Source organism: Microplitis mediator, chromosome 4 (genome assembly GCF_029852145.1).
Source record: "Microplitis mediator isolate UGA2020A chromosome 4, iyMicMedi2.1, whole genome shotgun sequence".
Classification (NCBI taxonomy): Eukaryota; Metazoa; Arthropoda; class Insecta; order Hymenoptera; family Braconidae; genus Microplitis; species Microplitis mediator.
In genome coordinates this window covers 11,295,778-11,313,164 of record NC_079972.1, presented here as the reverse complement: position 1 = coordinate 11,313,164, position 17,387 = coordinate 11,295,778, and the positions used below count along the sequence as shown (strand labels likewise).

At 36.1% G+C, this 17,387-nt stretch overlaps 1 protein-coding gene across 2 annotated transcripts in view; it reads right to left on the bottom strand.

The window, feature by feature from the left end:
- Positions 1-17,387, bottom strand: part of LOC130666340 (protein rhomboid) — a 118,649-nt gene that overhangs the window by 16,169 nt on the left and 85,093 nt on the right. For both annotated transcript variants that reach the window (XM_057467219.1, XM_057467218.1), the window contains exons 5-7: positions 16,141-16,258; positions 2,180-2,322; positions 56-168 (exon numbers count right to left, since the gene is read on the bottom strand). In XM_057467219.1, coding sequence (XP_057323202.1) covers positions 56-168; positions 2,180-2,322; positions 16,141-16,258 — 374 coding nt within the window. The remainder of the gene's footprint in view (positions 1-55; positions 169-2,179; positions 2,323-16,140; positions 16,259-17,387) is intronic.

The window sequence follows — 17,387 nt, the reverse complement described above, 5'->3', positions numbered from 1 at the left end:
GTAGGGACATTGTGGAGTCGTTAAGCGGACAGAGAGAATTAGATAAACTACTTACCGGCTAAAACTCCGGCCATGTAGACTGCAGCGATCCTCAAACTCCCATGCACCATTTCAAGGGGAAGTCCCACGACCACCTGTACCCCCAGGTTAAACAGCAGGTGTAACCACCTGAAAAATACAGAAGAATAATAAATGAATGTCCATGAGAAAGTCGCAGTGACATAATTCTAGCTGTCGTATAAATTGATATGATGTACTACTGTTACTATATATATATATATATATATATATATACCAACTATTACTATATTACTTGTAGAATGATTGTTTCGCGGATATGCTATTTCAAGTTTCTTTTGCTCACGACATTGTGCTATAAAACGTTGAAATTCACAATGATAGTTCACGACAACTCGACGGCGACGGCGGCAGTGCAACTTTAAATTACATACATCAATTGTCATGAATGTTAATTAAAGAGAAGAAAAGAGAGGGAGGGAGAGAAAGGTAACGAAGGTTTGTCAGCGGTATAAGATGTTAAATAAGGAGCAGACTGGAGTATATATATATATATATATATATATACTAGTAAATGTGTCTTATCATTTTGTGCTCAGGTGGACACACAAGGATTCGTTTTCTTATAACTGTAAGAAACTTTGTCGAACAACGGCAAAGAGGAATGAACGAATGCTCGGAGTTGTGGTTTTGCGAATAAGACTGAAAAGATAATGAAGCTTTCTCTGGAGGCAGGTACATTTTAGGTACCGCAGAAAAGTTTGAGCGAGGGAAGTTATACATTTAAAACATTTGCGAGCTGCACATAATCGTTTACTGCTCTAGGGTGGCGGAGGCGTAGGGATAAACACTAAGTGTAGGGAGAAATAAACGCGTCGAGCTAAATAAGGAATAAAGAGGGAGAAAGTAAGAAGGGAAATATGAAGAGAATGAAAGAGGATAGGATCGATGTCGTTGCGATGCAATCATCCAAATGGAGCATACGAGAAGAAGCTGCTTTCATTCTCTCTCTCTCTCTCTCTTGGCTTATTCTCTATCTGTTCGTTACTCAATACACTCTTCTCTGGTTCTATTCCTGCTGTTGCTGGTACTACTAGTGCACAAACGACTCTATCCAGAACCAGGTTATGGGCTTTCGACGATTTATCATTGACGGAGTTCGGGCGAACGCAAATGACGAGAATATCGAGTTCGGGTATCGGAATATCGAGTAGTTGGTAAAACGTGTAGAGACATGATAAGCGAAATTTTGCTTTTACCTTAATATCCTTTGTCCACAGTCATTCATATAGATATGTATATGTTTATCCATACAAATATATACGGACATATCTATATATACATGTTATTTAAATTTAAATGGATATTTAAGATAACATCGTGTACTATAAATAAATATATAGATTTGTAATACGTAAAGAGGAAAAAATATTAAAGTAGATAAGCATCATAAGAGTTCATTAAGTATTTTTTTTAGTACCCGTAAAACACATGCAAATTGTCCGACACATTTTGATGGTAATAAGCGCGATGAGATAAGAAGAGATGAAAAGCACGAGGAAAAGCCGAGGAGTTTTCACGGAAATGTCGAGCTGCTTATCGCGGTGAGACATACACGCACATCACGGGACAAAGAGAGATAGATAATAAGTGAGGAAGGACGGGGATAAAAGTTGTAAGAGTGTGAGAGATAGAAATAGAAGAAAACGCGTCTCTTCTGTGCAACTACTCTCCCCTTATCTCTAGGTTGCCATGAATAATTTAAAAAGCGTCGTGTACCCGACGTAGTTGCTTCTCTACCCGTCATCGCCTCTTTTCCTTCACTAGACTCTCGTCTTCGTATTCGTCCTCGACGTCCTCGTTCCCCGAGTTTTTATTTTTTATTTTTATTTTCACTCACACTCTCATTCACTCTACCCCAGTTCTACACACTCAACATTTTATTTTCCAATCGCTTTTCTTATAATAGTATTGAGTGTTGCGTATTACACAACTATACACTACTCGATATTGATGGCGACCATTTGCTTTATAGAGCGCGTTTAATTTTATTGCCGCCGGTTAATGGAAAGTGTCGATAGAAACTTTAAGACTTTCGAGTACAGTGTATATATTTTATTATTTGTTTCATTTAAGAGCTAATTTATATTTAAGTACTTACCCAGCATGTAGAAACATGTAGAAGGCAAACCTCCAGAGCTCAAGACGTTTGTCTGGTCGATAGATGAAAACGCTGTCAATTGGTACCGGTCCAGACGGATTTACTTCACCCATCGCCACTGTGTAGTACGTGAAGAAACCCAGCTGCAAAAGACAATTAAAAAAAAAAATATACCAAGTGCAATTAATAATAATGCCAATGTAAATAACGGTTCTCATAAAATTGCGGTGGTACAACACGCGTGCTACCACACGTACACTAGTTATTACTATGAATAATAAATAGTCTCAATAAATGTCACAGGTTTTTATAAATTATCTACCTATACGCCTTTTCTGTGCTAACGGTAACAAGATCACACAGTTCAGATCCAAATTTACGAGCACACTAAGAGGAGCCCTCAAAAGCTTTGAGCAGTTTATAGATAATAACCTAGAGTTGCACACAAAGTGCTTTACAATTTTGACGGCGAAGCCATTTATACTAAAGTCATACCGACAAGGTACAAGTTTAATACATATACATATGTATATATGTATATTAATAATATTTTTATTTTTCGCTACCCAGAAATTTCTTCTCAAAGGTGGTGGATACTTAATGAAAACTTTTTTCAAAGTAAAAACGTCATAAAAGTCGTTCAGTAGCACAAGGAAATGTTAAAGATTATTTAGCCTCGGGTACAAAGTGTTGGATCACATACTCTCTAAATTAGTTTGGCGTAGGATAAATGTATACATCACCGAGTGGAAGTAAAAAGCCTTTAGTGGCCCATGATTATGCACAATATCACTTGCTTGAAGCCGCTGGTCTAGCTTCTGATGGTAATTAAACTACAAGACCTCGAGCATCTCTGTTGTGTACACGCGGATATGTACAACAGGACTAGTGGGTTCTGGTGCGGTAAATATAGAACGCGAACATAATTTCCTGAATGCTTTGATGCTTTGCTTTTGTGTGGCCCGTGTCGACGTCGTTCATTTGACCATCCAGAAGTGGCGAGTCATTGAAAAAGCACTTTACTTCCAACATTTTCCTATTCCTCTCTTCCTCTCTCTCTTTAGCTATTTTTCTCTAGTGTTACTGTTCTCTTTGCACAGTAACAGCACACACAAGTTCCCCGATTAAAAGTTTCCTATCGAATCAGCTCCAATTCCCTAGCCGCCTCCAGCAACACCACTACTGTCTACTTCTATTCGTTTTCAAACCAGTTGTTTCTGTCTATCTCTTTCTGTTCCTCATCCGCTTCCTCATTCAGTGGCACTGTCTCTTTTACCCTCGAATGCAACATGTGCCATTGTCCAGTGGCAGTACCGTCTAACGTGGCAACTTTTCACTTTGGATGTCCCTCCGGCTTGCTCTTTTCCGGACGACTGCTGTCCCACACTATACGAGGTGCCAGTGAATTCCATTTGTCGGTTTTACTCTACGGGAAATCGGCCAACTTACGTACACACGTCTATACATAATATAATACAATGTTTGTGTATATACACAGACTAAAGTAGAATGAATAGAATAGAATATATAGACAAGTACCAGCAGAAGTACCATCTCTATATTTTTCAGTAGCAACAAACTTTGTCGTAGCTCATACAAAACTCATAAAAAAGCATACAACAAATGTATACACTTGGCAATATCTATTGAGAGTTACCAACTCTCAGTGCAAATTTTATGCGCATCAGTAGACTCGACGCGAATGCAGTCGGACAGTGACGAGAGTCATTGTTTGGTCAGACACTTTTCGAACCAATCACTTTTTATGCATAATTGACAATTTGATCGAGTGAAAAATATTTTTATACTTAAGGGCATTCTCCGACAGAGCCCCCCAATTTTTGAAATATTCAATGACTTTGAACTGTCATAACAGTATTAAAATTTTATTGATTAATTCAAAAAAAATTAAAGCATTAATTAAAAAAAGGACAACGCAGTTACAACACGGAAAAAAGAGCAGTTGAAAAATTGCAGTTTCGTATAGTAGTAAAGCGCTCCGAGTGTGAAACTGTAAAAATTACATTTTTTATCAGTAAATTTTAGAGAAATAATAAATATTACAGTTTCAAACTCGATATTGTCGATTTAAACTGTACAATTTGTTGCTTCAAATTTTATTACTATAACAAATTTCTAAAATTACAGTTTAAGCTTTAATGATTAAAGATTTTTGCCCCGGAAGCCTTTTTTACTGTAGAAACTGTAATTTTTCAACTGCTTTTTTTTTCATGTACCTGAAGTTTGGAACGTTTTTCGTGAAACGAAGATCAAAAAACAAAATGAAAAGTACGAAATTTTCTGGATCTAGAGTTTTGAAATGTTTCGTACATGCACTAGTATGTCAGCCGAAAATTGCAGGCCACCCCCAACTACCCCTTAAGCAGTCAAATTATATAAATTTTTCATTTTTGTTGCGCGAAAAACGTTCTGATCTTCAGGTACATTTTTTTTCCGTGAATTGTCGCCGAAATATAGATTTTTAAAAAAATTACCCACAGTTAAAATCATTCAGGAGTTAAACAAAATTTATTAAATAAATTTTAGCCTAAAAAATTTGACATTTCAAGTTATAATATTGACATGAAGATTTTACTGAAATTTATTTTCCAAATTCTGTTTAACTCCTTATTGATATCAACGGTAAATAATTTTTTTTAAAATCTATGTCTGGGCGAAATTGTAACTGCGTTGCCCTTTTTTCAATTAATGCTCAAACTTTTTCTTAATTAATTATCAAAATTTTGATGCAGTCATTACAGTTGAGTCATTTAATACTTTAAAAAAGTGGGGAGCACTATTTGAGAATGGCCTTAATATTGTTTTATTGGAAATTTCTTCTGTCAAAAAAAAAAAAAAAGAAGTTAACAATACTATTTATGCATTATTAATGTACTTCAGTCAATAGAAATATCAAATTATTGGAAAACATGTTCCTTATTTAGAACTTTTAAATATGAATTTGCGGAAACTGCGATTATTCGGATTGGTTAGCTTGACATGTTTCACCAGTCATCCATTACAAGTTAAATTTTATGGTTATAAATAAATGGAAGGAATTTAAAATTCAAAATCCAATAACCATCTGGTGGGTCTATTTATGGAAAAATGACTGTATAGTACTTATATTGTTCTATTAACAGGATACTGTAATGAAGCGATGGAAGTGGCTCATCATCAGGCAAAAGTGGACGCAAAGTTAACTAAGGCACGGATAATCGAATTTAGCTTTGCGATTAACGATTTGCAGTTAGTGCGGTGTTGTAGTAGGTCGTCGAGAGAGGTCAATTGGCGAACAACAACTGAGATAAATGGAAGTTGTGGTGGTTCGTAGGATTTACTATGCAAACAACAACAACAACAACAACAATAAGCACAACTATGACTGTAATAATAATCATACTACTAATAATAATAATAATAATAATGCTAACAACAAGAGTGCCAACATCAACTAGTCGGCTGTTTTATACATATATAAAGAGGGTAGTCGTATAAAATGTCACGATGTTTGCACATGTATCAGACACTTTAACGCCATACTGTGGAAATTTGTATGCAGCAAGTTTATATGGTGCCCTGGTCGCGCGTTATTTCGCGGACGTGTCGAGGGAGCTGTGAAAAGTTTAAATTTTCCGGGTGAGCATCAAGGTAAGCATATTAATTATAAAATTGGTGGTTCTTGTGAGCGAAGATGATTTATAATGACGGAAAGTGATGCGAAGAAAAATAATAAGAAGGGTCGGGAGAAAAGAAGACGAGATATAAATGTTACCGGCAATTGTAGTCTGGGTTTTAAAGTACTATATTTTTATTTTAGTTATTTATTTTTTACCCCTGTAATTAAGCCACTACACATATGCTACTACTGTTGCTGATGAAGAGGCGGAAGAAGTAATTTTTACGAATGGAAATGTTTATTAGTGCGTGGAAGAACAATGGGAATTCTTTTGAATTTCATGAGAGCGTTTCCACTGAAGCGTAAAAAGTACTTGGATGCACATCCAAGTGCTTTTCTGAGCGTGAATCATATACTCACACGTATACTGTAATACTTATAGGTATATATGATGCTTTTCACGTTGTTTTAACATTACTGAGTAGATCTCTTCAGTCAACGAGAGTAAGAGAAAAAACATACAAGATAAAGAAAGAGGGAGAGAGAGAAAGAGAGAGAGGTAAACGAGTAAGCCATAGAACCGTCAGAAGAGTTTTCAAATGCAATCCACGTTTAATCCTTCGTATGTACTAGCCGGTACTTTAGTAATATTTTTTCTCTGCGTTTGATAATCCAACGGAAATTCGGTGAATATCACTTCAAGTATTGCTTAAGAATTGTATTAATGAAGGCCAGTAAGCTCTAGGGTGAGTTTCAATGGAAACGGTGGAAAAAAAAACTAAGGGTAGTAATCTAAGTATAAATAAAAAAAACGCAACAAAAGAAAATAAACGCAATCGTTATTATTTCACTTAAAAATTCTTAGGGCTATAGGGTATTTTCTTGGAATCGTCGCGACGCTCGTGCGACGTCTGCCTGGCGCCGTCTGTACGTACGTCTCTACAACCGGAAGAAAACACTGGAAATGACACTGAGACACGCGATATATACTTTAGTACGCACTGTTTAATACATTTATCATAAATATTTTCATGGTTTTTTTTTCTGGTCTGACTTTCAGTGGCTAAAAATGTTTAATCGATTTGTTAGTTTGTCAATTTAGATTTGATTGGAATGTATATAAATATGTATGTATATATGTATATGTATATGTATATTTTTATCGTATATGGTATATATTTTCCGGAGAGTTTTCGGGTAATAATATAAATGATATAAGCATTATTTACTGACAGTGGAATAAAATCTCCAAGAGGAAGAAGGTGAGGGCGTAAAAATAGCACGAAAAGCATTTTGACTATCTAAACGTGGAATCAAATTTATATTTATCCTACTAGCAGTACACTGCGACAAATGGCCGACGATATATCTCAAGCTAACCGTAGAAGAGTGAAGAAAATAGTGAGGATGAGAAAATAGAAAAAAATAAAGAGAAAGAAAACTCCGAGTGGCCGATGTGTATATTTGTTCTACTGTAAATTTCGACAAATGTCCGTATAACTTGAGGGCTTTAAAAAAACATATATCCATATGGTTTAGGTTAATTTAGAGGAAATAAGTGCCGTCGCCGTCAAGCTCAAAGCTAATTTAGGTTGAGGCACGTGCTGATGAAAAAAATATATGTAGAAAAAAGAAATTTTGATCTTCAAACCGTACGCTAGTACAAATTTGTTCTAAATAAATTTGTGGACAATTAAGTTTTACGCAAACCCGATTTATTTAAATCAGTTTTAGTCTTTTTCAAGTCGATAATCGAAGCTAAATTTTGGTGACATCAAATGATTTAGCCAAAAAATTTAAAAAAAAAAAAAAATATGCATATGAGTCATGTATGAGAATGTTGGAATAAAAATTACGGCTTGAGGGTTTAAAAGAAGTGAAAAGTTAACATGAAAATTTATGGAAAAAAAGATATTGGCTTCGATTTTTCAGCGTCCGAGCTTTTCAAAGCATTTCCGCGAATTGGAATTTTTCCGAAAGCCATATTTGGTTTAGTCTTTGTGTAACAGCAGTGGCAGCGACAGCAGCCGGAATTTTCGTCGTTAAAAAAATAAATAAAACTATATAAATATAAATAAAAAATATTTTTGTTAACACTCGAGCTTTTTAGTATAGAGGGATGAATCAGAATGAAAAGAGAAAGGTATGTTTGAGTATTTTATCGACCGATAAGCGGGTTACGACTTGTGGATGAAATTGTTGAACAATATTGTGCAACGGGAGTTAGTGAACGTTGACGTCAAGTGGAAAAGCCATAGACGTAAAAATGCAACTGCATAATCGCTGATATTTGCTTTACTGTATCAATATAATAAAAAATATACAGAGATATGACAAATAAAGTCATTTTTTTATTTTTATCATTAATGTAGGGTAATATCGTTTTTTTTTAATTACGGAACAGTAAAAAATATTGTGTATCTGTGTTAAAAACTGTCCGTGTTAAATTTTTTGTGTTGATTATTTTGTGTCAAATCAACACAATTCTCTGTGTTACTTTAAAACTTTTAATCTAATCTAATTTAATGTTACCTAGTACAAAAATTAAAATTATCAACATTCATTAAGTGTTACTTTGAAATCAACACAAAAAAAATGTTGAAGCGACATTTCAAATGTGTTAAAAAAAATGTCATTCTTTTATTCACGCGGAAACCACCATTGAGCATCAGTTCTGCTTAGTTATTACTCTCTAAAAATGAATCAGTGAAATTCACTTGAAAATAGTGAATTATTCACTGGGAACCAGCTATAAGTATACACAGAAAAAAAAGAATTTCTTGGCACAAAAAACTTTTACTCACATCAAGAAAATTTTTACTTGTCCTAAGAAATTTTTCGCATTATAAATTAAAAACAAAAATTTTCTTGGGGCGAGAAAAACTTCTCTTGAGTCAAGAAAAAAATTTTTGGGGCAAGAAAAAATTTTTAGTCCTAAGAAAATTTTCGTTTTCATTTCATAATGCAAATTTGTTCTTGCCCCAAGAAATTCTTCTTTTCTGTGTACCACTGGTAGAATAAGTGTTATACTTATAGCTGTAGAAATAGTGACTATCCGCTGATTCGCGAAAATTTCACTAATTCATTTTTAGAGAGTAGTTATTATTTTTGTGACATTGGTGTTATTTATTTTCAATTGGACATAAAAAAATAAAGTTGACAAAGTTCATGATTCGCATAGTTTAAAAAAAAAATATTTAAAAAATTTCATCTGTAGCTTTGTTATTTTTCTACATGCGCATATTTTTATTTTTCGTAATTAATTTGTTGAAAAAAAAAAATTCGAAAATCGTTAACTATCTGCTGAATTTCGGATCATGTTTACTGTCACAAAATAGTTCAATGTTAAATAATAATTGTTGAGACTTTTGATAACCTAAAAATAATCCATGGTACAAAAATAAAATGTAAAAGTTAATATTTTTCTTGTGTTGCCATTAACATTTAAAAAATGTTAAATTAACTTCTCATATTACTCGAATTTTGTGTTGAAATTCAACACAAATAGTCTGTGTTGAAAAACAACACAAATATTGTGTGGACCGTTTCTAACAGACAGATTGTGTTGATTTTAACACAATAATTTTTGCTGTGAATGTACAATCGGCATTTAAATTCAAGTATAGAGCAAGTGAAAATTGGAGCTTCCATAATTATTGATTGATTAAAAATATCGAAAGCACTTAAATATTTTAGTTATTTAGGTACTTAAATATTTTTATATAATTTTAGAAAAGCAAAAATTGAAAGGTAGTAATTTTACAGTACTCAGGAAAGTAGCGAACTGAAAATTTAGCGAAGTATTTAAAAATGAAGTTGATGAAATATTAATTAGAATCGAAACTGGCAAGTAAATTCAATATTGAAGTATGAATGGTTTCAGCAACTTCCGTTTTAATCACTTATAAATTATGGACGAAGACAAGTTATTTTTTTTTACTACATATGGCATTAAATATTAATATATAAATAATAACAATAATTTTACTTTGAAAAATATCGTTTATAGAGAGGAAAAAGTAAAGCGAAGTAGAATAAAAATTCTCTTTGAGAATCCTATTAGATTTTAGCTGTATGATAAGACCTCCCAAAAATAAGATATCAATATTGGATTTCCTGGTTGCTATGTATATGTATAGTCGATGGTAAAAATCAGAAAGACTGATAACTTAAACTCTGAAGGACTTTTCACACAGGGACCAAGTTATTTGAATGTTAAAGACCAGTGATAGTAATCTTTCGAGTTCATTCTTATCACGAATTTGAAGCATCTCGCGTGCACATAGGCCGTCCTTTTAGAATCCGGTCGTTGAAGATTATATCAGCGAGGAATTGGTTGAGGGTGAGCTAGAATTCATTTGCAGTCGTGGCAAGTTCGCTGTAAGTCGTGTGGTTTACAAGTTCAACTGGATCTTGTCTATTTTTCTTGCTCGATCTCTGAATCTCTACTTCTGCCGTACCACCAACTTCTGGGCTTACTTTCAGTTATAGTTATCTCGGTGGTACTTGTATCAAGAGTTTGTGTGTAACCCAGGTGAGCCTCTCAAATATACCGCGGTATCTTGGACCGAAATAATGGGCGACTTAGGTTTGGGTAAAGGTTTCAAAGTGTCCACCACTGGATAAGATTTTAAAGACTGTCTCTTTTTTACTCGAAAGAGCTTTCTCTCTTGCTCGAACGGAGTTGCCCAAAGTGGAATGGGAATCTGGAGCACAGGAAGATCATACTATTTTTCCCAGAGGACTTTTTTTGTCTTCTATGTATGTATATATATAGTCCAGGCGTATACAGTGGCAATGTTCAAAGGTTAAGCTCATCCTCCCAGATATCTCGGTGCAAGTCCAAGACGTTTCTTGCAGTGTTTCTCGAGTAAAGCAAGATTTTGGTTCTCTCTCAATTCACAGCAAAATCTCAGTCGGTGTGTTAACTTTCTTGCGTTTCTTGTTCTTTCATATAACAAGAACTGAAAATTTCATTAAAGGAAATATTTTACCCGCTTCATATCATACAATTTACAGCACCAGAGATACTGATGAAAATAATAAATCATTTAAGAAAACATTTCGCGTTGCAGTTAATTAATATTATTATTATTGTTACATTCCTTTTAACCTCGTTTTTAATTTTTGATATTATTTTCATTAGTCCTTCAAAAGTATCGCGGAAGTTTTAAAATTTATTTAACTGTAGGATGAAATTAACTCTAGTGTTTATAATCGAGTGGGCCTTAGTGCAACAAAAAGTTTTAAACTCCATAACGATGTCGAGACCCGCTCATATAAATACATACATGCATATATATGTACATACATAGAGAGCAATAGTTTAGGTAGACTGTAGATTGTGAGCTTGTATATTATATATATGTATATATATAGATAGAGGTAGTCTACTTCCTTGAGCTTCTGGATGAACTCTGCCGACGATACACAGGGCCAAATATTACCAAACTTTCTCGCAAAGTGGTATTTCATCGCGATCAAAGGCCGTTTCAGAAACTCTCCTAAACTGATGTGAGAGTAAAAAATAGTATAGTATCGATATTGAACCCGGCGCTGCTCTGCTGGCACACAAAGCGAGGACAGCTGTTTTCGTGGAGCAAGAGAGAGCGAGAGAAAAAAAGCAAACGAGTATAAACACGAGCAGTCTGGTGAAAAAAACAAAAAAGACGGATAGAAACTCGTGGCGTCCTGTATGCGCGTGCTCGTGCCTGTTGAGATGATTTGAGACGCAAACACTCTTCGCCGCCTTGGATCTTATGGGATGTGTGTATACATCTCACTTGTGGAGATGCGATACTTCAGACGCGCACGTTAGTGTGAAAACACTTTCCGCATTCCCGGGAACGAGAAGAGTCCGTCAAGAAGGCGCCTTCTCAGGGCGCAGAAGCGAACAAGGGAGTTTGAGTTATATAAAGTGTACATAAAGTATGTAAAGGGAGAAAAACTCATCGGCATCTGGACGAGCTCCGTCTATATTACATACATACATACATACATACATATATACATATATATACTACTCTAAAGTTCTGCTATGTCGCCCTCAAGGAAATTCGATCGGCGTTCTTGTGTCCCCTTATTCACTTGGAGCAATTTGGTAACTAGGTAAAGGGAGAGCAGACATTATATATATATATATATATCGAGAGAGATATGAATGCTATGTATATATATAGTAGATAGATTATATACATCTATATAATTTTAGATTTTTCCCGCAGCAACTGGAGGCAAACGAGGTTGAAATCGAGCGCCCGCATGGGGCGATAGCGTTATCAAGTACCCGTAGGATCGGATGCGAACCCAAGTCCGGAGGTGGAAATGACGGCTTTCGCCCCGTTGCAAATTTACGAACAAGATAAGCCACTGGCGGCCCATATGCGCCTGCTAGAAAATTACGTGGATTGGTATTTTGAAATGTATATGTAGTATACATATTATATATGTGTAACTAAAATTTATATGAAGAAAATTAAAAACCGTACGAGCTTATCCCTTCATTAGATACACAAATAATACTATCAGCTGGCTGGGTACGATAATAACAACACTGGTAATAATAATAACAATAATGATGGTGATGATGATAATGATAATAATGGAATGCAACGAAAAGGAAAAAAGTGTGCGTCGGTAATCGAGGCTTTCCACGGATTCCACAGTGAATAACGAGGCCAATAACGGGCCGCAACAGCGCCCGTGAGATTATCGAAATTGGAAAGATGCCAGGGGGCGGCAGACGACAGGAGGAACGAGACCCGATGGAATCGTTTCACAGTCGCAAAACTCTGTGCGGCGTACATCGTCAAAAGCATACTCTCAACTGATCCAATTTTCAACACAGCGGCGGTGGCAGAACGGCACCGGCATATCGCCGTATACATAACTACTACGACGACCAGACGGGGTAAAAACGACGAGTAAGAGAAAAAGAGGCACGCGCATTGCCAGCGAATTCTTGGTGCATAATAAGCGTGTTCCAGGCGCAGGTGGCGAGTTGCCGCCGGCTATGTGCATCATCCAGCCCGAGTTCTCTTTGTCTCTTCATCTCTTTCTCCTTCTCTCTCTCTATCTCTCTCTAGATTCTTGTGTGCATTCTAGATATATCTATACATATATGAGTATGCAGAGTAATATACAACCAGTGGATATATGCTATTCGGATGGTTCAACGTCTCGTTGTTGCTCACCACGGTCCGTGTGTCGTCCACACTCGCGCGATATTGCACGATATCAAATTGATGTTTATTCAAGTGGCAACATCGCAGGAGGTCTCTCTAACCGGTGGCCAGTGTGTGTCATCCATTAGTTCAGCATTGTGTGTACCACTACTTCTCTATTGCCTTCTCCCCCTAACCCTCATCTACAACCTCCTCTCTCATCTCTCATGTCGTCCATTTAATATACGCCCTCAAGCGACATCCGTTTGGCTCATTGCTACCACCCTAAACCCACCACACCATCGCCGCCAAGTGAACACAGAGACAACGGGGTCAATGACAGGGTAATGGAAACGCCAATAGTCCGCTACAGATATATATGTATATGTACCCTCTCCCACTTCCCCCCATTCCTCTATCCTCTGTCAAATATCATTCGGTTTACTACTTATTACTTACTCTTTTCCTCAGTCACTTACTGCTTGATGATGTATAAAAAGCGACTTCCAAAGTCTTATCTTTAAATTTAACCGTTTCGTTAAAGTCCTTAGAGAGATGAGCGACGAAAGTGACAAACTGAGTTATATTACACCATCATCTGACAATAGGTACCTCAGTACCTACTCAGTGTTTATTAGTATTAGAGTATTAGTGTCTAACCGAGTAGTATGAGCGAAATGAGAAGCTGCCGATGCCGATGCTGCTGCTGCTGCTACTGCTGGAGACTTACTACAACTAATACTGGAACTCGTATAATACGGCGAAACGACTGTCGAAGTAAACGATGAGCGTGGCAGACGTCGGGGAACGCAAAGAGCTATGCAGATGATATCCTCGAAGAATGCGAACGCGTTTGCCCGGCCGACGAGTCGATAATTATACGGGGAGAGAATGAGAGAGGATTGAGAATGAGAATAGAGGCAGAGGGAAAGAATGATGCAGCCTGAAATTACCACGAGCAGAGACGGGCGACACGCAAGAGCCAGAGGAGAATCGCACGAAAGCTATACTCGATTCGATTAGAAGCTTCGCCACGATACGGACGGAGTAGTTGTGCCTTTGTGTGCGTGCTCATTCGTTTGCCCATGTTTCCCAGCAGATCGAGCTGATTTTACGAGCGTATCGAGCACGCATCCTTTGTGTGTCCCTCTGGTAGAGCCGAGGGTACGCGGGAGGGATCGGAATCGATTGCTCGCGAAAAGTCATCCCCTTGGGTGCATGAATAAACCACCGATAACCTATCTCTATGTGTAAATCGACAGTAATACATATAAAGTGCACTCACACATACACATATGTGCATGCATAAATACAGAACTACTGTATGCTACTGAGTGTATGTACACTCTTGTTTTTTTTTATTATTTTTATTTTTTACTGCAGGACGTAGTACGTGCGTCCGGGTAATGAGACTAGTCGTGTGTCGTTTCTGAAACTTTTATGGCCGACGACAGCAGGTGCTCACTCTTCTCTCTTCCACTTTTTTTATCTTCGCTTGTCCATTCTCCCAGTCGTAATAATCTTCGTGAAACTATCTCCATCGCTGACAAATGTGGATAAAAAAAAAAAAAAAAAGCGTTTACTTGTTTTATTTTTATCATTCTCTTTCACGGCATTAATGTTTTTTTTACGTGACAATCAATTTGCAAAAATGTATTCCATGTATATATATATCATCGTCATCATCATTATTATCATTGTTATGATACTTTCTTTTTATGTTTATTTTGTTTGTAAAGAAATTGTTTGTATTAGTGAGGATGTTTATATTTTTTGTTTGTGTAATGTTATAGGAACATAGCAGACTTGAGTGTACAATAATAATATATATGTATGAAAGGAAAGAGGACGTGTACGTTGTATGTAATATCTTTGGTGCATAACGAGGTTAGTTTAGTCTCTTATACCGAGCAAGTGAGAGCGAAAGAGAGATAGGGAGAAAACTGTAGTTGGTCGTTACTTCAGTTAGGGTTGTTTGCCAGTTAGGCCGGATGAGAATAAGGGGTATGAGAAGTAAGGATGATACAACATCTACGATAATATCCGGCAAGTCCTTCGGTCTTATCTTGTGAGACTCCACTGACTACTCGACACCGACAACCTGAGCGTAGAGATCGTATAAGACTTTGGAATATGTATACATATATATGCTGGAAGCGACCTAACTTGAGTATGTACTCGTATTGAGCAAGGCCACGAACCGTGTTTACACTTGTGAGTGTATATATTCTCTACTAGTCTATTCTGTGTTTTCTGTCTCCTCTACTTGACTCACATCTTGGTCCCTTCTCTAATCCTTCCATTCCATTTCATCCGCTGCGCATGTATTACGGAAATGCGGGAGGACTTATGTATATATATGTATATGTAGGGTGAAGGAGTTTGGTGAATAAGTCTAACACCGAGATAAGTCAGGGGTCGGTATATCGATTGCTCAGCTATGACGACGACAACGAAGAGTACAAGAAGGATATACGCCGTTAAGTGGATGAAATATGTGACATATAAAAATAAAGCTACCTCTTCATTCTTCCTTCAACATTTTTCACTCGTAATTCACTCGGTTATAAAATTTTTATTTTTATGATTTTTATTCTCCGTTGATGAGAACCGAGAGAGAAAGATAAAATCCTCGAGCGAGAGAGAGCTTTACATGCACCACTGATGGGATACACAGGTCACAAAATTCACCAGTAGTATCTTGTGTGTTGACGTTGATGAGTCAACAAATGCAACGGTTTATTTATTAATGCTTTCCGTGTGCGCGGTGATGTATATGTAGTTATATACATACGGTTAAATTAATTTACGCTTGTGTTATCATTAATTCAAGGTTGCACACCGCACACTGAATTCAATGTACATGTATTATATGTAATGTTGTAAATTAAAAGTGGTAATGCTAGATGTTCAAACATCATTCGACATTTCCCTTACTAATTAAATAAAATTATTATCTACATGTTATTCAATTTCACCCGTATATTTGTTATGATCGATATTATTTAACGTATGAATATTAAATTCCGCGGGAAAAAATTATTAATTGCAATTTGCTTGCGCGGTGGTTCATTAATTTATTGCCATCGATCGTTTTATTCCGCTCAGCCATGCAATAATAAAAATTAACCTGGACTATTATAATTATTATTATTGTTATAATGAATGTTGCGACTTACCTCAACTAGGGTAATAAGGATAATGAAAAGTGGAGGCGGACAGCAGGTATAGTGATCAGCGTAATACTTTCTGTCCCGTTCCTCGGTTAGAAATTCATCGCCAATCATGCGCACCATCCTGTAAAATAAATAAAAATAAAATAATGAAATATGAATTTAAATATAAATAAAAATACAACGGAAATAAAAATATAACGGATGATATAAATAAAAATGAAAATTAATTAGCTGAATGTGTTATCAATGTTCAATTAAATATTTAAACATGCAGATGATCTCAATTTAAATGGGAAATTTGTCATTGTCAGAAGCAGCGGCAGTATGAAAATTGCAAAATCATGAGAATTCTCATTTTGTTTAAATTACAAGCATTATATATTCCTCCTCGCTTTCTCTCTACGTCCCTCTTCGTCGTCTGTGTCGGTTACCATCAGAGGCATTGAATTAATTCACCCGTCGTTCGTTAATTATCCAGATCAAATCAGATCATCCGTAGATGCATATCGGATTATATTTTGACTACCCATTGGAATATGCTTGGAAAATTCAACCCTCGCAAAGCGCGCAAGGACAAGGAGAGAAAAAAAAAACAAACAAACAAACTTTTTCGCTTTTAATACAAGAGCATGTGACAAAAAAAAATTTAAGAGCGTGTGCAGGATATAATTATCCAAACACACCGAGTAAACCTCAAACTCGTTAGAAACATTTTTTTTTACTCGCTCTCTTAGCGGCAAGTGTCTTTAAAAAATTAATTAGCAGCGTGTTAACAAGCTTGCGCTGAAATAACATCAGTGTCAAACGCTATTTATTAGCGTGACATCTCGTCATACCCTCGGAAAATTAACAGGCGCCAGGGCTTTTTTACAAAGTAGGCAACACATAATTTAATTTTTTTACAATTCATTCGCGCATATATTTTTCTTTTCTTTATTAATCTTTTTTCTCTACACCCACACTAATAATTCTCCATAAATTTTTTTGCTCCAACTAGTTAATTTACTTTATTAAACTTTTTTATTTTATTGTATCGATGGTAAGAAAAGAAATGAAGAGTAATACGACTTCTGGAAGAACAATAGCTCGCGACTGTCAGAGCTGCTCGACGAGAACCGAGTTCCTATAAGCGCGAAAAGAGATAATAATTCTATTGTCTCAAGAAGTAATACTCTGCAGCAAGAATCTCTTTCTTCCTTTTCTATATCTACGCCGCCAAGTAAAATCTCTTATTCGCGGTGGTCTCTCTC